Genomic DNA, 25,280 nt, shown 5'->3' with positions numbered 1-25,280 from the left:
CCATTTGTGGGAGGCATTTTTAATATGATCAAATTTGAAGCAAAAAAATATTCCAAGGCACATTCTGAACCAGAGGATTAAGAAAAGGACTTACTCATTTTCCCGTCTCTCTGAACCATCTCCTACATCAAACACAAGGTAAGGCTGGAACGGCCAATCTGATGTACATCGGCTCTCTTCAGTCAATCTATGAGTATTATCAATGATTAGCATTTATAAAAACAGATTTTAGGGGACTGATTTTCTCCTACAAATGTACGATATGCAGAGGTTAAAAACCACCCTCCATATGTTCCACCACAGTGCTCAGAATATCAAAGCAGATAACTGTTATAATTTATGAATTTCACAATAGCCTGAAACAGTAAAGAAGTGTGAGTGGAATACTTGAAATGTACTAACCCATTTCAAAGCATCTAAACTCACAAATAAAATACATCAACCACTAACAAACTGAACTAACCTGTTTGTTTTCAAAGTTCTGTTATAAATGTAACTGGATGGGAAGAGACATATATCAGGATGCATCCTGTATTGAACTGTCAGCTGCAAAACAGGTGATCTACTGATCACACTCTGTTTCACCTGTTCTTCCAGGTGTCTGTATAATCGAGCCATCATTGACTGGTCATAGCCATACTCCTGTGCTTTCTGCCAGGGAGAAAAGAAGCAATTCATTAGAATTAGTTTATATTTCTTCACTATAGCATCAAAAATATTTATTGGGAATCTAAAATGAGTTTTTGACATGCTAAGTTTTAGATACTTATGGAACATTGAATGAACAGCATGATTCTAGGCACTAAAAGATCACAAACTCTCCCAAATCTGTGGTAAGCCAAAACCAGGCAGAAAATGTAATTTTTAAAATCTCAGACACTGTAATACTTACACTTAACAGGCATCCCCTAGTCAACAAGCACATTTCTGGGCTGCTTCTCTATAAAACGGGTATATACTGCTGAAATGCCAATATATTTTACTCTCAATCTGAGACACACATGAATATGAAGAGAAAATCCACAACCAAAACTATAAAACCATAATAACATCTATAGGCAAAACAGGATGACTACTTTCTACAATTTGGAATTATGTGAACCGAAAGTCCCATTTGGAAATACAAATTATTTATACTAATGACTAAACAAATTACCCATACTAAAAACTAATCTTACAGTTACCACTGTTTGTAGTTACAATCAATCTCAGAGAAACTGACTTCTTAGCTCATCTGGGGAATCATATGATATCTGATTCCAGAATATGGAATCAGGATCTGAACTTCATTCTGCTCTGGAGGGAGAAGCAGGTACAGCAGATTAATCTAATTGTGCACAAAGTGAATGCTGCCAATCTTTGCCTCCCCCCCCCCCTTACTTTTAAAAGAAGGAAAGGAAGAGAGGCAAATTTCTTACAAGGACAGAAAATTGCTTTCTTGGTATGCTGCCGAACACAGATATCTAAGTTAGACAAATGGTCTCAAAACAATTCAATATAACTTTTTTTTTTGCTTTAAAACCTTGGCATATTTCTTTAAAATTCAACTACTAAAAATAAATCAGAGATAAATTCTTATTTTTTATTTTATTTGAGGCAATTGGGATTAAGTGACTTGCCCAGGGTCACACAGTTAGTAAGTTGTCAAGTGTCTGAGGTCGGATTTGAACTCAGGTCCTCCTGAATTCAGGGCCGGTGCTCCATCCACTGTGCCACCTAGCTGCCCCAGAGATAAAGTCTTAAAACTCCACAACATCAGTTTTCAAAAGAAATTTGCGATATAGGGAAAAAAAGGCTATTTTCAACCATTCATTTCCCTGGTACTAATAAAGCATATAAAGCTGGCAGTTATCAAAATTCATATTTAAAGATGTTAAAACAAAAAGCACATTAAAATCAACTTTTTAAGCTAATTAAGATGCATTAATCAAACCAATCTTTTCAAACACTGCTTCTCTTTATGAGAAGCCAATCACTTCCACACCTCTCCTCGCCCCCAGAGATTAGTGCTTTGAAAAATATTCAGTTATAACTACAAGATTTATCACAAAGCAATTTTTAAAACCCTGTTTTAAGTTAACAAACAAATGGCTATAGAAATACTTACCACAGAAATGACTGTTGGAGGGAGCTGTTTAGGATCTCCAACCAAAATAAGTTTGTTGCAACGATGGATAAATGGAGTAAGTGTTTCAACCTCACAAGACTGCCCAGCCTTGATAACAACCAAGAGGGAAGAATGTTTTTTAATCAGTGTTTCTCCAAGTTTACTTATTTGTAGTTTTAAAATTTCTAAGAATTCTGAAGTTTCACACTTCTCCTCCAAATATATAACAAAACAAGGATTTTCTGGGCTGAAATGATTCTCTAGTCTAAGTACTACTATTACTACTACAATTCAATTCGAATCAACAAATATTTAAGTACTTACCATGTTGAAGGTACCACAAACCTGTAAGAGCTACTATATTTAAAAAAATAAGACAGCTTACATACAGGTTAGAGACTTGGAGGTTATTTGGACAGAACTGAAAAGCTTTCACAAACCATCCTTACCCTGGGAACTATTAAGCAGACACAGAGCATGGGAAAATATCAAAAGAGGCATGGAGTAGAGTAGAAAGAAATCTTTTAGTCTGGTTCACTCAGGACACTAAAGCAATGATCCCTTCATGAAGCAGGGTTTTTTTGTTCCATGACTACATCAACCCTAGCCAATCAGCATGCAAATATATGTTGTTGATCACAACAGGGGACAGACAAAAAATTGTGGGAAGGTCCGCACAAATTCATCCCAATTATTGGGAAAATGATTCAAAGGATGGGACCTGACAATCACTATTTTCATCTTCCTGCACAAAAATAGCATACATATAAAAGCAGGAAAATACTACTGATAAAAAACATATTTTAGCCACATTTCAGCAAATCTCTTTCCTGTTTTACTGATCATGACACTAAGGCAGTTATAGTTGTACAGTCCTTACTGGCTTCACTAACCTCATCAACAATGACACAACTGAAGGGGATACATCCTTGCCTACGAAAAGCAGACTCCAGCAGCAAACCACCACTTGTGCTCAGTGTACAGCAGATGATATGTGACTCCAGGATAATGGTACTCTGAGTTTCCTGTGGGCGTCCTCGAACCTAGGAGCATAATGAAAGATGACTTAACATAAAGTTACAATTAATTCTTGTATTCAGATATATCTGTTCTGCACGATGAAACAGCAATTTTGACCAATAACTAGTTCAATCCTAACTCCAAATCTTGAAAGTAGCAGAGATAATCAAAAGTATCACAAATCACCAGAAAGAATACAGTACAAACATGATCAATACAGACTAAGGGATCATTGTTTGTGTCTTGATTCAGAGTAAATTCTGTCAGAATCACCAGAGATTAAAAATTTTATCTATTCGTGATGAAAAGAACCTGAATAAAATTTGTTTAGGACTAAGTTTTAATTTGTAAATTTTTATATCAGCTTAACTCTTATTTTTATTTGTAAAATGTTTTGATTAAAATCTTAAAGATCAAGTACACTGCAAAGCTTTGTAAACATTCTGCTTATTAAAAAATGGTATACAATTTTGATCTGTCTATATATAATTCAATAAATCATAAGATAAAAATAGAACCAGGGGAGTAAGGGTGATGTTTAACAACGGATCTTATTTGTAATGTTCAAATTGAAAAGCCCTCTTTCTTTTTTCTAGAATGGACCTGGAATTTTATCAGTGTAATTATCATCTTGCTTTTGGAACTCCCTTGACCAAAATATATTAGCAAATGTAGTGTAATTTGTAGTCTTAAAAAGTTGCCTGGGTCACTGAGAGGTTAGGGGGCTTGACCAAGGTCATATAGATAGTGAATGTCAGATGTGGTACTTGAACCTGGATCTTCCTCTTTGTAATACCACCTATCTAACCATGATGTCATGTTGCCTCTCAGAACCTTTTTTATCAGAGATTCAGCCTAAACATATCAGAGGTTCTTCAAATGGACTGTCTTCTCATATGGAATGCATTCTTTTGTCCCTTCCACCTTTAAATCCCTTGCCTTCTTAAAGGCTCAACTTAAGCGCCTCCTCTACATAAAGTCTTTCCTAAACCCTCTGATGTATGTACTCTGCCCCTCCTAAAATTATCTCATATTTATCTGTGAATATTCTATATCATCTGAGCAGAATGTACATTTCTTGAAGATAGGCACTGTTTTGTTGTCTCTTTATTCCTGGAGCTAAACACAATGTCTTGTAAATTATAGGCATTTAATAAAGGTTTGTTGAATTGACCTGCCACTGAAAAACTAAAATGAAACAACAATCCACATAGGTCATACTAATCCAAAAATTATACCACATGTGCGTATTCCAAAAGAGCACTCTAGTCAAATCAAAATGATCTTCATAAGCAAGGTGATGCAAGGTATATCCAGTACTCAAGTTAATACAACAGAAACAGGCTCCACTGTAATCCATTCAGTTAAATAGTAGATAATATTCAACTAAAATAAGTGGTATATGTTAAAATATTACATATAATCTCAGGAATTTAGAAGCACAAGTGAAGTAACAATTAGCAATCCATTGATCATATATGTATACTTTCTTAAGTTTGGTATACAATTGCTTGTGTAGTTGGCTCACATTAAGCTACCTCACTTAGCCTCCTCTTAGTTTCTTGCTTTTACATTTTAAATGTTTTGTGTACAAATAGCTGTATTTGAGGGGGCCAGAGTTAGATAATTTTTCTGTTATCCCTAGTCCTTCAATTAATAATAATAGCTTACACAATATAGCAATGTTCTTTCTTTATAATAACCTGGTGAATTAAGAACAATTTTATTTCCATTTTACAGATGAGGAAAATAAAGCTCAAAGATATGAACAAAATGACATTATGATACAGTGGAAAAAAACACTGGTTTTGGAATGAAATGTGTGTTCCCATTCCAGCTCTCTTTACTACTCCTGTGACCTTTAGTCAACTCAATTCTGTGGATTTCAGTTTCCTCCTCTGTAAAATGAGGGGGTTGAATTTTGAAAATATACAGAAAAAAAAACCAGAAGGAAATTCAGGAGATACAGACAAACAAAGCAGTGTCGGAACTATCCTGTTAAATTTGTTATGTACTTTAAAAAAAAATAAGCTGCCAAAAATAGATTCTCGATCTCATAAGCAATCTTCATTTTCTTTTTTTTTTAACGTTAAAATGTTCAAGTTCGTCAAGTTCAGTATAAGAAGAATTTTAAAGTGAAGAGGCTGAATTAATTGATCTTTATATTAATCTATATTTACTTTGTGTATGTGTATGTGTGTATGTTATGTTTATGGTTATTTATCTCTGTATATGCTGTTCACTCTCAAGAGAATGTAAGCTCCTTAGAAAGAAAAACTTTTATTTTGTCTTTATAGCCCCAGTGCCTAGGGCTCAGTATATTGAATGTTAAAGGAATTCATCTGTTTCGATTACATTAAAATATAAACATAGACTGAAAATCTGAGCTAAACTAGAATATCATTTATCTTGCCCACCTGCAAATGCCAGGAATATGTGCAAAAGTGTGAGTGTACTAAAGGAAAATTCACTCTTCAATCCCCAATATTATGATAAATGTATACAATCCTCTTTTGCATTTATTTACAACTGTCTTATGACATGAACCTTTCTCTTAACAGACTTATACAGAGAATCTCTGCTATATAATTTTTGTCAGACTTAAGTCTCTAATACTATTATTGCCAAAGAAAAATAGAAAATTCCATAATATCAACAGAAGCATTCATGCAATCAGATAATAGTGCATGCTAATAGTAAAGCTAGACGTATCCTCCTTTTTGTTCTTTTCTATTTCTTTATTCCTGTTTACCTGTCTCAAAATATGTGAACTGCTAAAAAAAAAACCCACACGTTGTTCTATTTTTTAAAAATTCTAAATTATAACCATCAACAAAAGCATTCAAATAAAAACTCAAAATTTAAAAAGACCATACATCAAACCACAAATTTCAAATTATTTACAATGTTTATATTAATTTTATTTATTTCACTAACACTCCTTTCACTGATAAGCATTCTGGCCAATACTGTTTCTTTTGGAATTAAAAAGATCCCAAAGTCCACTTAACAAAGGAGTTTAGGGACCTAGAGCAAAGAAGAAAGAGAATATTTATTAACTTTTGTTAGAGTTGTTAGTTGGGAAATGATAAAGTCATTTATAGATTACGGAGAAGATAAAAATTGGTTATAATTCTTATATATAAAAGTATCCTTTACCTCTTTAATTTTAGAAGCAAGCTGCTGCCTTTCTTTGGAAATTCGGGCAATTTCCTCATCTAAATTTGATCTCTGAAAAACAGAAATAACAACCACGCTGTTAAAGCTCAGGATTACCAGAGATAAGGATTTGTGATTTTTTTTTCCTGCAGATTTTAAACTTTAAGTCAGTTTATCCTGTGGGAAACACATCAGAATCACTATTAACCTAAACCACTCTTTAGTAATACAGTTCTACTCATTCAACAAAGTTAATTCGATATGAACTGAATTGAGCCAGTACTCTCTACTGGAGACCCAACACTTTATTTTTTGAGCATCTGAAATGCCAATCCTTAATCAGCTTCTGCTTATCTGATGTATAGTTAAGATCGCATCTTACCTTCTGCCCCTTTTCACATCGATCCAAAGCCCGCTGGCGAGAAAGCTTGTCTAATTTAATATCCAGATGTTCTTTTCTCTCATGCATCTCTTGAACATGACTGGGCAAGTCCTTTTCTAAAATGGTAAAGAAAAAAATAGACAATTAATACAGCTTAAATAGCATAATCCAAAAAAAAATCTAACTGGTAACTTCAAAGTTCCAAGAGAGTGCTAATTATATTTCATGTCCAAATCATACAGAGTATAATAAAATAAGTGGGGAAAGTCATATAAGCATAGGATCATACTTACTCATTCTGTGGTTAACTTGGCTATCCAAGCTGAATTTTAAGACTTCATTATTAATAGATTTTTCTGGGCCCAGTCGCACTAAATTTATATCTCCACAATTTCCTGTATATAAAAATTGCACAGGATCATCAATGAAGAAAATTGTTGACTAATCCTTCCACTCCTCTCCCCACCTCTATCTTTGACAGTAAAATATCTACCCTTCTTTAATAAGAATTAAAAGAAAGTATGATTTTTTAGATTCTCAGATTGAATACTTTGGAAAATTATGAATATTTAACATATAGGGAGTTTGGTTTGTAAAATTATTTTTATTCATATCGGATAACCCATTCAATCTGCCAAAATAAACTAAACTGTCAATCTCAATTATTCAGAGTTAACTTCCTAACTTAGATTTATGCCTTCTAATTGCTATCTTGCCGTCTCACATCATCAAATTTCAACTATCAGAGTGTGGATAAATATTATTTGCAACAAGTTTTGCTTCTAGGTTGGTTTCCTCTGAAAGCCTCTTATGTTACCGTCCTTGGCTATCAGTTGAAAATTTGAAGAAAATCACTTATGTGTGACAGAAAATCACAAAATATAAAATTTCTCCTTCAAAAGTGCCTACAACAGATAACTAAAATAAAAAAATTACCATACCCAAGGGATTCTTCTTGTCTTGGCATTTTTCTTTAAATTCAAGGATGATTTTTTTCATAAGTTCATCAACAGCTGCATTAGAGGGTGCACATACAAGAACACGATTTCGTTTGATTTTGGCATTCAAATTTTCATCTGAATCTCCCTTCTTTGGTTTCTACAGATTTCCCAAAGAAAAGATATGAGTTCTACTTTGCAATGTAAAGTGTAAGCTATATCTTAAGTCCAAACTATATTTAACATTTCATACTTAAAGGCCACAAACAAAAAAATTTTCCAGTCTGATATTGGACAGCTTCAACTCTATAGATAATAAGTTAATTTATTTATAATAAGTTGAAACAGAAACCCCTAGATAATTCATTTTTTTACTCATTCATCAACAAATATTTATTGTGGCATTGCTGTGTACAAAAACTATATTGGGCAGAAAAAACACAGTTCCTGCCCTCATAAAATTTGCAGTCTAGAAAAATCATTATACAATATCTTTTAAAAGTGCAAAGAGGGGCTGAGGACTTGATAGAAAATTTTTCTTCTTGATGTTAGAAGTTTTAAGCAATCATCCAATAAGTATTAATTAAATGACTACTATATGTGTTAGATGCTGAGGTTACAAAGGAATGAAACAATCTCCTCTCAAAGAGTTTAAATTTTCTCAAGGGAGACAATATGTAAATATCTAAGTATATAAATATAAGGTAGTTAATACATTTAGAATTTTATTTTTCCCAAATTACATGTAAAATACAAATTTTGACATCAATTTTTTTTTAAAACTTTGTGTTCCAAATTCTCTTCCTCTCTCCCTCCCCACCCACCCCCAAGAACTCAAGCAATTCAATATAAGCTATACATAAGCAGTCATGCAAAATATTTCCACATTAGCTAGGTTGTGAAAGAAAACAGACAAAAACAAAACTTCAGATAAAGGAACTAACAAAAAATTATGCTTCAATCTGTATTCAGATAGTATCAGTTATCTCTCTGTAGATGGACTGCATGTTTTTCATAAGACCTTCGGAGTTGTCTTAGATCACTGCGTTGCTGAAAATAACCAAGTCATTCACAGCAGATCATCTCACAATATTGCTGTTATTTTGTATACAGTACAATTCACTTTGCATGAGCTCATGCAGGTCCTTCCAGGTCTTTCTGATAACATCCTGCTCATCATTTTTTTTTATAGTAAACCACATTCACATAATACTTTATTGTTTGTTTGTTTGTTTTTTGCAGGGCAGTGGGGGTTAAGTGACTTGCCCAGGGTCACACAGCTAGTAAGTGTCAAGTGTCTGAGGCTGGATTTGAACTCAGGTACTCCTGAATCCAGGGCCGGTGCTTTATCCACTGCACCACCTATCCGCCCCCCACATAATACTTTAAAGAAAGATTTCTTTACAATAAACCCATGAAGTTGATTATTGCAACAACTATAATAGATAACATTTATATAGTGCCTTATACCTGACAAAGTAAGTACTGTATGTTTTATCATTATCATCAATCACCATCATCAATTGATTTGCATCTTCATCATCAATCCTCATCTTCCTTCGATCATCTCATCCATCAATCATCATCATCATCATCACCACCATCATCATCATCATCTTACATTACCCTTGCCTCTGCTTCAAAAGTTTTTCATAGCTATTCCCTTCCCGTGATATTTACTTTATTTTCTATTTTCTTTTACCGTATCCCTCCTCAAAAGTGTTTTGCTTCTGACTGCTCCCTCCCCCACTCTTCCCTACCTTCTTTCACCCCTCCCTCCTTATCCCCTTCCCCAACTAATTTCCTGCAGGGTTATAGATACTCCACCCAAAAGAGTGTGTATGTTATTCCCTCCTTAAACCTAGTCTGATGAGAGTAAGGTCTTTGAGCCAATTCTGATGAGTGTAAGGCTCATTCACTGCCCCATTCCTCCCCCATCTCTCCCCCTACTCCATAAGCCCTTTCCTGCTTCTTTCATGTGAAATTTCATCCCATTCTACCTCTTCCCTTCCCCCTTCCCCAGTGCAATCCTCTCCCTGCTCAATTTTACCCTAAAGATATCATCATGGGGCAGCTGTGACACAGTGGACCCGCCCTGGACCAAGGAAGACTAGAGCCCAAATCCAGCCTCAGACACAAGACACTCAGTGACCCTAACCCTGACCATAAGGCAGTTAATTCAACATAAGAAGGGAGAGCATTACTTACTGGGGGAACAAAAAAGGTTATAGAAGGTAATGCCTGAACTGTATCTTAAAAGAAGGGAGGAATTCTATGAATCAAACATAAGAAGAAATTACATTTCAAAAGAAGAAGAAGAAGAAGAAGAAATTACATTCAAACATGGGAAATGGTCAATGCAAAGTAAAGTCCTGAAGATAGGGGATGACGTGTCATGCGTAAAAAAACAGAAAGGCAGCCACTTTGGGTAGACCAGAGAGTGCAGGAAAGGAAGTAATGTATAACAAGACTGAAAAGAATAAGGCCTAGTTGTGAAGGACTTTAAAAGTCAAATAGAGGGGGGGCTAGGTGGCACAGTGGATAGAGCACCGGCCCTGGAGTCAGGAGTACCTGGGTTCAAATCCGGCCTCAGACATTTGACACTTACTAGCTGTGTGACCCTGGGCAAGTCACTTAACCCCCATTGCCCGCAAAAAAGAAAAAAAAAAAAGTCAAAACTATTTGGTACTGGGGGCAGCTAGGTGGCGCAGTGGATAAAGCACTGGCCCTGGATTCAGGAGTACCTGAGTTCAAATCTGGCCTCAGACACTTTACACTTACTAGCTGTGTGACCCTGGGCAAGTCACTTAACCCCCACTGCCCCACAAAAACAAAACAAAAAAACTATTTGGTACTGGCTAAGAAACAGAGTGGAGGATCAATAGAATAGGCTAGGGACAGGAGACACGGTAATAAATGACTTTAGTAATGTACTGTTTGATAAACCCAAAGATTCTGGCTTCTGGGATAGGAACTCAGTATTTGACAAAAACTGCAAGATAGTATGGCAGAAATTAGGCATAGACCCACATCTTACACCTTATACTAAAATAAGGTCAAAATGGGTACATGATTTAGACATAAAAGGTGATACCATAGGTAAATTAGAAGAGGAAGGAATAGTCGACCTTTCAGATCTTTGGAAAGGAGAACAGTTTATGACCGCAAGAGATAGAGAATATTATAAAATGCAAAACGGATGATTTTGATTACATTAAATTAAAAAGGTTTGTACAAACAGAAGCAATGTATCCAAAATTAAGAAGGGAGGCAGAAAGCTGGAAAACGATTTTATGGCCAGTACTTCTGATAAAGGCCTCATTTCTAAAATATATAGAAAACTAAATCAAATTTATAAGAATCCAAGTCATTCCCCAATAGAGAAATGGCCAAAGGATATGAACAGGCAGTTTTCTGATGAAGAAATCAAAGCTATCTACTGTCATATGAAAAAATACTCTAAATTACTATTGATTAGAGAAACGCAAATTAAAACAACTCTGAGGTACCACCTGACACCCATAAGATTGGCTAATATGACAAAAAAGGAAAATAATAAAATGTTGGAGAAGTTATAGAAAAATTAGAACACTAATGCATTGCTGGTGAAGCTGTAAAGTGATTCAACCATTCTGGAGAGCAATTTGGAATTATCCCCAAAGGGCTATAAAGCTGTGCATACCCTTTGACCCAGCAATACCACTTTGGGGTCTTTTTCCCAAAGAGATCATAAAAAAGGGAGAAGGACCCACATGTACAAAAATATTTATAGCTGCTCTTTTTGTGGTGGCAAGGAATTGGAAAGTGAGGGGCTGCCCATCAATTGGGGAATGGCTGAACAAGTTGTGGTTTATGAATGTAATGGAATTCTACTGTGCTGTAAGAAATGATGAGCAGGAGGAGCTCAGAGAAACCTGGAAGGACTTGCATAAACTGTTGATGAGTGAGATGAGCAAAACCAGAAGAACACTATACATAGTATCATCAACATTATGTGTTGATCAACTGTGATAAACTGGATTCTTCTCACCAATACAATGGTACAAGAAAGTTCCAAAGGGACTCATGATGGAAAAGGTTCTCCAAATCCAGAAAAAAAAAAAAAGAACTGTGGAATATGGATGCTGATTGAACCATACTATTTCTATTGTTTTTTTTTATTGTTGTTTTTCTTGTTTGAGGTTTTTCCTTTTTGCTCTGATTCTTCTCTTATAACATGATTAAAGCAGAAATATGTTTAATGTTATTGTACATATATAACCTATATCAGATGACCTGCTGTCTTGTGGAAGGGGAGTGGGAGGGAGAAAAATTTGAAATTTGAACTCTTATAAAAAAATGTTGAAAACTATCTCTACATGTAACTGGAAAATAATAAAATACTTTTATTTAAGAAAAAACTAGAGGGGGCAGCTAGGTGGTGCAATGGATAAGGCACTGGAGCAGACATTTGACACTAACTGTGTGACCCTGGGCAAGTCACTTAACCCTCATCGCCCCCACCCCCAAAAAAGAGTTACCAATTAACTTGTTAATTTTGAGGAGAGTAGTTTCAGTTTTACAATGAGGTCATGAACCTGAAAGGCTAGAATAGTGGTGACCTCAATACATATAAGGAAATTTAGTAGAGGAGAAGATTTGGAGGTTAAGGCAATGTCATTAGGACTGCTACAGGGTAAATTCCATCACAGACCCATTATAAGAAAAATCTCTGAATAACAAATGTGCCTGTTTATTTCAACATTATTGAACAAAAACAAATTTCAGTGCAAAAAAAATTAGAAAAGTCTTTTGGAGTTCATTTTAATGGGTCTTTTAAAGCAGATGGAAAGAGGAAAGTTTCCTGGCTTGTTAATTTAATATTGCTAAGTACATCATTATTATCATCAGGAAGCATTATATAGTGCTTTGAAGTTGACAAAGTGCTTCATAAATATAATTTCATTTTATCTTCCCTACAATCCTAGGAGGTAGGTGCTATTATCATCTCCATTTTACAGATAAAGAAACCGAAGCAGGAAGAAGTTAAGTGACCTTTCCAGGGTCACATAGCTAGCAAGTGTCTGAGGCAGAATTTGAAGTCAGGTGTTCTTGATTTCAGGCCTAGCATTCTATCCATGGCACTATCTCATCAGTTTTCTACTTGCATTCTCTGAGCTGCCCCCACTTTGAGTCTTCTCATACCTTACACGTCCCCATATACTTTTTTTTTGTTTTTTGGGGGCAACGGGGGTTAAGTGACCTTCCCAGGGTCACACAGCTAGTGTCAAGTGTCTGAGGCCGGATTTGAACTCAGGTACTCCTGAATCCAGGGCCAGTGCTTTAACCACTGCGCCATCTAGCTGCCCCCCCATACACTTTTCATTCCAGTGACACTGGCCTCTTTATTTTCCTTGAACAAGTCTTTTCATCTCTTGACTAGATATTTTCACTGGAATGCTCTACCTCTTCTTCTCTGCCTCCTGTCTTACCTGGCTTCCTTTAAATCCCAGCTAAAATCTTATCTTCTACAGGAAGCATTCCCCAATCCCTCTTAATTCTAGTGCCTTCCCTCTGTTCATTACTTTCTATTTATTCTGTATAAAGCTGTATATATCTTATATATCAGGAAACATGCTACCTCTTAGTCCTCAATATCTTTTGTTGTCTTAAAGTCTCAAAAAATTAGTCTTGTTCCTAAAATTTGGGGTTGTCACAGATATACTGAAACCTCTTCCCTGTCAACTCAACAGTTTCCTTCCTCCATGGCCATTCTTCTAATAGGTAGCATACAATAACAATTTTATATCACAGATATATAAGTAAAAGTGCAAAAACTATACTAATACAGTTATTGACAATCTGAATAGTTAAACACAAGAAATGGTATATATCACAAAATATAACTCATCACATGCAAACACGCACGTGAACACACACACACAACCTACCTCTGTCAGAATACGATACAAAAGGCCAACAATAGTTTTTGATTTTCCAGTTCCAGGAGGTCCATGAATCAGACAGATTTTGGCAATTAATGGTGGTTGCTTTACCATGGCATACGCAACTTCAATTGCTTTTTTTTGATCTTCATTATAGTCTTTCAGGTAGGCAAGCTATGTAAAAATGAAAATTAAATTATTTGCTTTTTCTTTTATGGTACACTGAAGGAAATGTAATGAAAGTTTAGATTTTACTTTCCTCAGCTCAATTCAACACAATTATTAAGTCTAGTATGTGTTAGGTACTGAAGATACAAAGACAAAAATTTAAAAGTACCTGCCCTAAAGGAGCTTGTATTCTCTTAACAGTACATTATATGTACATAAATAAATACAATATAAATTGAGGCTGGAAAAAAGTGTTAACTGGGAGAAATAAGGGAGAATTCTGGGGAAAATAAAGGGAAGGCTTTGTGGACAAGGTAAAATGGAGCTGCACCTTGAAGGAAGACAAGTATTCTAAAAGACAGAGATAAGAAGTATATTCCAGAAAAAAAGTGATCTATTTTTTCTCTTTCTGATTTCCTACTTTCTTCTTCACTCCCTACATCCTCAAATTTATCTGAAACTGCTCTTTCCAAGGGCAGGATTGCTTTTTAATTGCTAAATTAGGGGCAGCTAGGTGGTGCAGTGGATCAAGCACCGGCTCTGGATTCAGGAGGACCTGAGTTCAAATCCAGCCTCAGACACCTGACACTAGCTGTGTGACCCTGGGCAAGTCACTTAACCCTCATCCCCACCCCCCCCCAAAAAAACCCTAAATGGCCCTTTCTCATTTCCCATCCTTTCTTGATCTCTTCACAGCATCTGATCCAGATGACCAGACCACTTCCCCTCCTTTTAGGTACACTATTCTCCTCTCTGGGTTTTTGTGACACTGTTTCTATCATGGTTCTCCTCCTGTCTGCTTGATTCTTTTTAATATCCTCTGAAGGATCATTATGTAGGATGCATTCACTATGTGTGGATGTTACCCCACCCCCTCTTTGCCACTCACTTTTTTCCATGATCTCATCATAATCTTCTTTTTTTTGGGGGGGGAAGCAGAGCAATGAGGGTTAAGTGACTTGCCCAGGGTCACACAGCTAGTAAGTGTCAAGTGTTTGAGGCTGGATTTGAACTCAGGTCCTCCTGAATCCAAGGCCAGTACTTTATCCACTGCGCCACCTAGCTGCCCCTCATCATAATCTTACAGGTTAAAATATAGCTAATACAGATAACCCCCAAATCTACATATTCGGCTATTATGTCTCTGAACTCTATTTCTACATCTCCAACTGCCTGCTGGACATTTCCACCTAGGTGTTCCACTGGCATCTCAAATTCAATATTTATTATATTCATTCTACCTAAACCATCTCTCTCCTTAATTCTTCTCTGTCAGGCACCATGAAAAATTCTTTCAATCACCTAGGTTTGCAATCTAGGAGTCATATTTGAGTTTTCAGTTCCTAATACCCCTTGACCCTAATTCTATGCAATTTCTAAGTTTTGTTAATTCCTCAACATTTCTCACAACCACCCTCTTGTCTCCAACTCACTCAACCACCATTCTGATTAGGGTCCTCATCAACTTTCATCAGGACTATTGTAATAAGTTTCATAACTGGTCTTCCTGAATTCAACCTCTCCCCTCTCCAATCTATTCTCCACACAGCTGCAAAAGTGATAACACTTCTTGCTTAAGAAACTTCAGTGGCTCTCATTCTGTCTGGCATTTAAAGCCCTTCACAATCCAGTTCTAACCTGTCTTTCCAGATTGATTATACACTATCCCTTCTCATGAACTATATATTGAACCAAATTGGCTTACTTGTAAGGCCATCTCCTGTCTCTAGCCTTTGTATAAGCTGTCCCTCACATTTGTAATGTGTTCTCTCCTTAGCTCTACCTACTGGAAACCCTAGTTCTAGTCAAGACTCGGTTCATGTACCACCTCCTATAAGAAACCTTTACTGATTCCTCTGGTTGTTATGTTCCACTCCTAAAAAGTTCCTTTGTATTTATTTTGTATAGATTTTATATTACTTTTTTATATAAATATTGTTTGCCACCACTATCCCGCCCCCCCCACCCATGTAAGCTACTTGAGGTCATGGGGTTTTGTTTCGTTTTTGTCTTTGTATCACTGGTGCTTACCACAGTGCCAGACATGTATAAATACTTAAAAATGCTTGTTGAATTAAATACAATAGGTAAGAGGAAGAGCTTATATAAATGCATGTAATCTGAAGATAGAATGAAGAATTCAGGGAGGAGCTGGCAGTCCAGTATGGCTATAGAGTGCATAAAGGAGGGTAATGTGAATTAAGTGTCTAAGCAGAGGAGGCTGCCAACTACAGAGAGCTCAAGGAAAATAAGGACTGAGTTTTTAGTAGTTAAAAGATTACTGGTTACCCTGGGAGAGATCAGTTTCAGCAGAGATGTGATTACTAGACTTCAAGAAACTGAGAAGAGAGTGAATATAGGGAAGTGGAACCAAGTATAAGCAAATCTTTCAAGGGTACTCATCCCACTCCATTTCCTCAAATGCCTATTTTCCAACTCAAGCTCCCCTTTATGTGCTGTCTTCCCCTAGTGGAATCTAAGTTTCCTTCAGGTAGGGATTAATCTTGTTTGTTTATATATATGTCCCAACCATTTAGCACAATGCCAGGCACAGAGTAAGCCCTAAATAAATGCTTACTTTTTCATTCATTCATTCACTTTTCTAGGACAGTGAAAGTGAAGAAAGGTGTAAGATGATATAGCTAAAGGTGATAGCAGAGTAAAGTAAAAGTTGTTTTTAAAAGGATAAGCACATTTGCAGGCTGCAAAGGAGTCAGTAGCAGAGGAGAAATAGAAAAAGATGGAACAGCTTATGAGGCAAGCAAGCCATTAGAAGAGAGTAGAGATCAAAGACACAAGTAGAGGAGTTAACCTTATTAAGAAGAGCCACTTCTTCTTCAGTAACTAGAACAATGGAGAAGACTGGTATGAATTTGGAGGGGCTATGAAGAACAGAGTAGGAAAGTAGAGGAAACTAATGACAGATTACTATAATTTTTTTCAATAAAAGAGGTGGTGACTGTCTGCTGCTGGTAGTTGACACTGGAGGCTGAAGGAAAGGTTTGGAACAGCCATTTTGGGGAATGTGAGAGAAAGAAAATCATGGAAGACAATCAGCATAGATAGTCTAATTAAGAATAAACAACAGATATTTGTAGTGGACCCAGTCATCACAGTTGCTTGCCTCCAGTTTATTGGGTACCAACTGTGTACAAGACACTGTGCTAGGCATAAAAAGAAAAAAATGAAATGATCCTTGCCCTCCAGAAACTATACTTCCTTCTGCAACTCAGGAAGAAGAATAGGGAAGGTAGGAGCAGCTAGGTGGCACAGTGGACAGAGCACCGACCCTGGAGTCAGGAGTACCTGAGTTCAGATCTGGCCTCAGACACTTGACACTTACCAGCTGTGTGATCCTGGGCAAGTCACTTAACCCCCATTGCCCCGCCAAAAAAAAAAAAAAAGAATAGGGAAGGTAGCTAGTGGGAAGATCAAGAATTGAGAATTGGCAGGGCAATGAAGAGCAGAACAGAGGGCAAGGCGCTAAGGGTGGAGGATAGAACATAAATGAACTGGTTAAACATAGAACCAAAACAAGGGAAGGAATGAAATGAAACTAGAGTATGAGTTATGGACTGGATAAATATAAAAAGCAATTGTGATAAGTATGAAATATAATAAGTTGTAAGGAGGATGAAGAGTACATTTGAAATGACTAAGGCTGAAAGAGAATTTTTCTTTTGTAATTATGATCAGAAGGGCATTATTGAGAACAAGATCATGAAGTGGCAATCTGGGGGAGGTGGCACAGTCTAAGGATCCATCCCTGTTGATAGCTAAGGTAAAGCAAAGATAGAAATGTTGCTTCCTTACTCTATCAGCACCAAATCTGATATATAATAAGATATAGCTTCAAAATTTCCTTCAATCAATGAATCAACTTCACATTCCAACATCATCTCTGTACTGTTAAACTATTATCAGAGGGCAAGCAAAAAGCTTACCTTGGACTGTTCTTAATACTTCTGAATGACTTTACCAACCCCCAAAAACTTTTAGTAAACCTCAATTACCTTTTCTTTTCTGTATTCTTGGGCTTTTTTATTAACACCTAATTAATTTAAATAGCCTATATTTTTATTACTTCCTTCTAATTCTCCAGAGCATTCATGCAACTATGCAAAATAGATACATAAAAAAAGAGCTTAGAAAAGTACTCACCCAGGCATCTGCACATGTCCCCTTCTCTATTTATATTATATTAATTCCTATATCAACTCCTATATAATGAATTTAATCTTCTTTCAACATTGAAATGGGATGATCATAGGATTATAGATTTAGGGTTGAAAAGAACCTCAGAAGTCATCTAGTCTAACCCCCTCATTTTATAGATGAGGAAAGTGAGGATCAGAGAAGTTAAATTACTTGCCAGTGGTCATGCAACTAGCAATTGTCAGAAGCAGGACTTGAACCTTCCATCTTCTTAATTCCAGGTCTGGTATTCTATCCACTGTTACATTTTATTGCTGTCCTATAAAGGTACTTTCATCTCCTTATCTACTGAAACATTTTTTCCTGGAACAAGCCTACTGTGCTTATGATAATATTAACCTCATCTTATGTTCAGAGAAGCAAGAAAATGTGGCTAATTAAAATAACAATTTAATAATTTATACTGATCTTAGAGTTTTTATATGTAATGTTCTGACCTTCCCTTGCACACACATATAAATATTACTCACAATCTTTTCAGGAGCCGTGTTCAGTGAATCTCGAGGACAAAAGTCTGAAGTACTTGGGTTCAGAATTGCCCTGACCAGTGGAATCAGTGTATTCCGCCCCAAAAGAGATAAGGCTTTCAACTTCCGTTGTGTAGTCACCAAAGAACTGATCACAATACAGTCTATTGATTCATTTATGTGGAATGACAAATTTCCTTGAGTCTGGATAGAAAGGCAACCCTCAAATTGTGAATTATGTCCTATTATTGGGAGAAAGAAAATGTATATAGTATTACCAATGGATACAATCTAACTAAATGGGGCTTTAAGAATTAAACGTAACGAAATTGATTTTCTGTATGCTGTCTTACTTTCCACTAGATTACTTTTTACACAAAGTAAATAAAGTGACTTGATTCCTTACAGCTACATCTGTTAGTAAATTTAATTTGGTTTCTAAAAGCAAATGTAAAACAAAGAATATTAAGAATACCGAGAAGCACAAGAATGATATGAAAAGATACAAAGTGCAGTAAACAAAACCAGTAAAGAAATACACATGATTATATCAATGTAAACAGAAATAACAAACAAAAAGAAAATGACTGCTGTGTAATTATAATGACCAAGATTGGTCCCATAGAAGAGATGTGTAATATCACCTCCCTTCCTTTCTTTGCTGATGTGAGAAGACAATGGATGTGGGACACTGCATGTACTGTCAGACCTCAACTGATGTATTGATTAATTTTGCTGAACTGCTTGTCCCCCCCTTTCTTTTTGTTTTGCGTTTTGTTGTTGTTTTTTGGGGGGAGCAGGGCAATTGGGGTTAAGTGACTTGCCCAGGGTCACACAGCTAGTAAGTGTTAAGTGTCTGAGGCCAGATTTGAACCCAGGTACTCCTGACTCCAGGGCCGGTGCTCTATCCACTGCGCCACCTAGCCACCCCCCCCCCTTTTCTTTTTATATTCTTTGCAACAAGGAATGGTTCTCTGGGCAGGAGAGCAGGAAAGGATATATTTGGAAATGAGGGTGATGTAAAAACACAAGATGTCAAAAAATTTTTAAAAAGAAAGCGAATGCAACAGTATGAAGGCCTTGGAGCTTCAATTTAGTATTTCCTCTTGCAATTCTTCCAAATGCATTCTATAGAAAGGAATTAAGGACCTAGGTTCTATACATTTTAATAAAGCACACTACCTATTAAAATGACAAAGTATTAGATCAGATTATTGCATTGGAGAGGACCTTTAATAACCATTCAGTCCAATTCCTTATTTTAGAGAGAAAACTGAGGCCCAGAAAATTCTAGTGATTTGCCTACAGTTACACAGGTAGTAAGCAGCAGAGCCAGGATAGGAACCTAGGTCTTCTGACTCCAAATGCAGTGCTCACCTTAAAAATCCAGTCTCAGACACTTAACACATATTAGCTGTGTGACCCTGGCAAGGTCACTTAACCCTCACTGTCGGGGGGGGGGGGGGGCCGGGCCTGCTAGGTGGCTCAGTGGATCAGGCACCCAGCCCTAGATTCAGGAGGACCTGAGGTTCAAATCCAAATTCAGTGCTCTTTCCATTACCCCATGGAGCCCTGTAACCATTTCAAGGAAATAAAGCCCCACATGTCTAAGAAAAGGCATATGGAAGACAGAAACTCAATTCTTATCTTTAAAGAGAAAAGGCTATGGAAGCAACATACATAACACTAGGAGTCAGGGTCACCATAGCTACTTTAGAGAATGGAAAATACTTTTAACTACTTTACAGATTTTGAATTATGCAATTAGAAATCTCTTAGTTATAAGTCAGATGACTTAATGAAAACCAGAAATCCCATATATATTTTAAAAACAAAGAATTCCACAGATGACAGACAGCAATAAGCAGCATGAGGAATTACAAAAGAAAGAAAACTCAAGCTTTAAAATTAGAAAATATAATGGTAGGCCTAAATATATAAAGTCATGAAAACTAGAAAATGACAAGCAAACAGAACTATAAAGCAACATGTTTAGCGAAATAAGTTCTTTAAATGACAATGAAAAAGCTAGGGCTTTATTCTATCTTTGGCTGCAGTGTTTGGTTCACTTTACTGACTGAAGAGCGTCGAAATTGAGACACGTAACCACAATGATACACTTGTTGATCCTTCTTTCATTTCCTTCTGCAGCTTGCTTTTTTCCCTTTAATTTTTTAGGAACCAAAAATACAAAATCATTTTCCTTTGGATGCAGTTGCTTAACCATATCACACTCCTGAAGATAAACTACAGAAAAATTAAAACAGAAAAAAAATCACGGTTTATTATAAAAACTTATGTTTACTATAAGTTAGCAAAATTCAAATCCTGGTCTCTAGGATAAATTAAATATATATTTAGTGTTGCTGAAAATGTACTAATAATGACTTCTCCAAGTGAAGTAATATGCAATCTTTAATATTATCATAAAAGTGCCATAATTATTTTTTACTAGATAGCAATATCATCAAAACTGGGTTAAAATTATCCATTTAATACTAATTTGTTATTAGCTAGGTATAGCGAATTAGCCAAAAATTTATCATTGGGGAGGTAAATATATTTTTTTAAAATCAAGTGAATCTTACTTATTTTCTTAAATAAAACAATTAAGAGGTGGGCATTCCACTGAATTTCTTATTATGTCTATAAAGTCAACCAGAATCTTTTCAGGATAGTGCTGAAGATAAATAACACAGGCAGGTTCTCTCTGGTAATCATCTCTTTCCTTATGAACACTGCTCTGACCCAATGAAATTCTATGGTCCCTTTCCCAATCCTGGCCTCTATGCTATGATGTATAAGCCTCAGTTATTCAGATGGAAGTACGAGCCCCTGAGTACATATTTGCTGTTAATAGTTGAATAGCCATCAGTATTTAAAATTAAAAACATTGTTAAAAGTAGATACAAATTCAGCCCAACAGGTTTTCTTTCAAATGAGAAACATCCAATTGACAAATTTTCTTAATGAAAACCAGGGCACCTCAACTATTTCTCAAAAACTCTTTAAAAATGAAAGAAAAAAAAAATTACCCATTAAACTGCCCACAATTTATGTCACCAGGAGAAAAGCTTCGTAAATGGAGCTCATAGGTATTCTCTTTCTTTGGGCTGTCATCCATTCTTGGGCCACCTACACACAACAAAGTGGCAAATTAAGAAAACTAAACATTTTAGGAGTAATTCTTTAAAATATATAACATTTTAAAAATCACATTATAGCTCAGCAACAATTCATAATTAGAATATCCAGAACTGGAAATAAGTGTATTAGAACAAAATTTGTAGTTAGTACCACATTATTTATGTTAAGAACATAATCTTCCCTTTCTATTAATAACAAATATGCTTTGCAGAGGAGCTAACTGGGAAGTATGTTGTGTCAAAACAAAATTTATCAATGAATTTAAAATGGAGGAAAAATTCATTGCCTGAATGCTATAATCTGCTCAATTCAAGTGAAATATACAAATATCTCACATTTATATAGAACTTTAGAGTTTAAACTTTTATATATCTCAGCTGAGCTATCTTGCCCTTCAGAAAGTTGCTGTTCTATCTTTAAATAGCCATATTTTGCCCCATGTTTTTATCTGCAAAATACTTCAAATCTTTTTGGAAAGAGGCATGGTGGACATTTTATATACATCTAAAATCTGTATCTAGAGGACAATTAGAGCTAAACATTTTAACACTATATCCTGATTGCAGAATTAGACATTTTTTAAAGATATGGCTAATGCAGAAATTCATTTTGCTTGATTATGCATATTTATTACAAGGGGTTTGTTTTTCTTTCTTTTCATTTCTCAGTGTGGGAGGTGGGATGGGAAGGAGAAAAATCTTTTTATTTATTAAAAATAAAATTAATTTTTAAAATATGCTATCAATAAGCAAAGACAAGAGAGTAGCAAATTTCATAAAGGCAAAGTTACATACTTACCGTTTCAAAAGTATTCAATATCAGCAAAGGGAAAAAAACATTTAGATAGTCTTGAGAGTTCTGAAATGTGATAGGAACAGGCTTTAAGATGGACTGGCAAAGCTCTGCTGGAGGACCAAACTGATCAAAGTTTACAAACATTTCATATCTCCATTTTAAGATCTCCTTAACAAAGCTGTCACATACAGATTGCGGCACAGGAAAATTTGCAGCAGAGGAAATCTGAAAAGTCCTTTTCTTCTCAAGATTTAGTGGAGCAGATCTGTTTAAGTAATTTGGAGAAGTCTGCATATTCTGTGGTTGAAGAACGTTGGACAAATTTTGCCCCTCATCACTCAATATTGACTTTAGAACTAATGGAGCGACTGGTTGCATTAATTTTACCGTTGTAGCTATCGAATTTGTTTGATTTTTTGATGCTGGTGGGAGTTTTAAGCTATTTTCTATAGCTCTAGAAAGATGAGCATTTCGTGAAGTACTACTTGAACTAAAAATCTTAGTAGTCGACTTTACAGTTTTGTTAGATAGTGAAAGTGGCAAACTTGGCTTAACAAAAACATAATCATCAGATACTTTAGCTTCAGAATGTTTAGAGCAATATTCATCCAGATTTTCCACAGTGTCGGTACAATCTTTGTGCTTACACTTTAAACTACTCAAAGCACTGTCCTTAGTGAGGTTTTTCAAATCTTCCTCCATTTCCACTGTAACTTTTCCAATAGGAACTTCAAAGTCATGAAAATTCTCTACCTGTGAACTTAATTCCATATCTACAGGATCATGTTGTGTTAAAAACAAATTATTTTCCTCTGTATCACTGTTAACATCAGACTCTGCTTCTATGAAAGCTGTTCCCTCAGAAGGAAAACAAGATAAGGGTTGGACGACCCCTGTTAGGTCACCTCCAACAGAAGATGAGTTGGACAAATGGCTCTTTGAAGTAGAGACAATGGCTTCATTTGTTTCTGCTCTTACATTTAATTCTGTACAACTATGTTTGGTAGAAAGAGGACTATCATTAGAAACTGGTGATAGACTTTTCACTTTAATTGTTTCTGTCTCAGAAAATGAGCTTTTTCTTGTATGCTTTTTATCACTGCTCAAGGCCAGCTTGTTTTTTTCTTTAAAATTGTCACTGTGTCCAGAAGATGCTTGAATAATAGCTTCAGAATTCTGGGCTGGCTTTGTAATTGTCTTTGGAGAAGAGTCTTTACTATGAGTAGCAGAATGTCCTTGTTGATTTCTGTGTGACTTGGGTCTTATCTGTCTTAAAAATTGAAGATCTTGACATGCTAACATTTTCTTGTTATTTCTGACAACCAGAGTCTGAGGAGTAATTAACTTTGTCTTCTTCTTTTGCTGAATATCAACTTCACCGGCAGTTTTTCCATGATCACGTAACTTTACCACAAAATCTAAAGATCGCTGAGACAAGTCAAATGCTTTTCGAGGCCCCTTTTTCAAGCCAAGTTTTTCAGCAGTTGAAGTTGGTTCAGGACACTGGCGAAATTTCTTTGGAGGAATCACAGCAGGCATTGTTCTACAAAGTATCTTTTTGGGACTAGCTTGATTCACTTTTTTGTTCTGCCTTCTTGGGGGATTAATACTGGTTTTCTTTGAATTTTTAGAAAGTGGTGTTCTGCTGGGTTTTGGATTGGAAAGAGACTGAGGAGAATACTGTGTACTTGACTTTTCAGTGGAAATTTCAAAATTTAAATTAGGTGATGCTGAAAGAGTAGATGTAGATTCTTTTTCTTCCCTCTCATCTACATTTTTAGTGTGCTCCTTAGTAAGATCCCCAGAAATACAAATATGAGATTTGTCTACATTTCTTAAACACGATGAAATCTTCAAACCTTAAGTTCTTTAGATAGCTGTTTCTTCTCTTTGATTCAATGTGAAATTTTCTCCTTAGGAAAAACAGTACACTGTGAGTCTAACTGTTCTTCAAGACTTTCTGCTACCTTCTGAATAACTTCATCAGATATATAATCTGTATCATAACCCCAGTCATTTGTCTGATCATCTAAGGCACTATCACCTGTGAAGTCAAAGAGAATCTTGTTCTGGTTCACTTTCCTGAACAGAAATTTTGCTCTCTGGTTATGAATCTTGCCAACAGAAAATACTTCATATGGAGTTTCAAACCAAAAAACTGTGAATCAGATTCCTCACCAGCAAAGGGATTTTGTTTTTTCTTCTTTTTCTAATTTCTTTTCCAAAATGGTATTAGAAGGTGAAGGATACTCTTCTGGAATTCTCTCTTATGCCTATTTTATCGGTTTTAATTTGTTCCTGAAGATTTGGTGATCTTTCATCATTATCATCATCATCTGAAATGATTATAACTTGATTTCTAGTGGTCTCCGCAACAGAAGTTAATTCATTAATTTGGTTAACTGTAGAATGTCTCATAACATTTTCACTTTTCTCTGTAGCTGGTAAGAATTTTCTTGGAATTGAATCTGAAGGGAAATTAAGAGCACTTGTATGACTATGAAAGAGAGTCCTATTGAGGTCTTTATCTACTTGAGAATCTGTTACGTGCTAAATTCAAATTAGAGGAGGCATTTCCTCTCTTGCAAATTTTGTGAAACACGATCATTAACATTATTAATTTCCTCACAATTACTGTCCCTTTGACTCATGCCTGTCTGTGTGATTCATCAGCTGGACCTTTCTTTTTCAATAAGTATTTTCTAATTGTTTTAAGGTGAAACCATATCATCATCACCATCACTTTCTGTGAGAGTAATCTTTTTATGCAATGTTAAGGGATCCAGTGGTCTATCATCTGATTTTTTCTTTATAAGCAATGAATGATCATTTCTTGATTCTTGCTCTTCATTTGTTGTATCCTCTGGAGTAATACAAGGCTCTGACTGTGAGGGAAAATCCTTTCTGAACATCCACATCTTTGCATGGATTCTACTGCTAAATTGGATGAACTCTGCT

The 25,280-nt window shown here is 35.8% G+C and overlaps 1 protein-coding gene across 1 annotated transcript in view; it reads right to left on the bottom strand.

The window, feature by feature from the left end:
• SETX (senataxin) overlaps positions 1-25,280 on the bottom strand; it is an 88,209-nt gene that overhangs the window by 16,801 nt on the left and 46,128 nt on the right. Inside the window, 16 exon segments of the mRNA XM_043980822.1 lie at positions 95-187; positions 464-651; positions 2,108-2,215; positions 3,001-3,150; positions 6,287-6,358; positions 6,669-6,784; positions 6,962-7,063; positions 7,610-7,766; positions 13,537-13,704; positions 18,384-18,622; positions 20,455-20,554; positions 20,557-20,627; positions 21,432-21,497; positions 21,500-21,515; positions 22,326-24,173; positions 24,290-24,436. Coding sequence (XP_043836757.1) covers positions 95-187; positions 464-651; positions 2,108-2,215; positions 3,001-3,150; positions 6,287-6,358; positions 6,669-6,784; positions 6,962-7,063; positions 7,610-7,766; positions 13,537-13,704; positions 18,384-18,622; positions 20,455-20,554; positions 20,557-20,627; positions 21,432-21,497; positions 21,500-21,515; positions 22,326-24,173; positions 24,290-24,436 — 3,641 coding nt within the window.

This window comes from Dromiciops gliroides, chromosome 2, assembly GCF_019393635.1.
Source record: "Dromiciops gliroides isolate mDroGli1 chromosome 2, mDroGli1.pri, whole genome shotgun sequence".
Taxonomy (NCBI): domain Eukaryota; kingdom Metazoa; phylum Chordata; class Mammalia; order Microbiotheria; family Microbiotheriidae; genus Dromiciops; species Dromiciops gliroides.
Note: the sequence above shows the minus strand (reverse complement) of the source record. Positions and strands in the feature narration are given on the sequence as shown.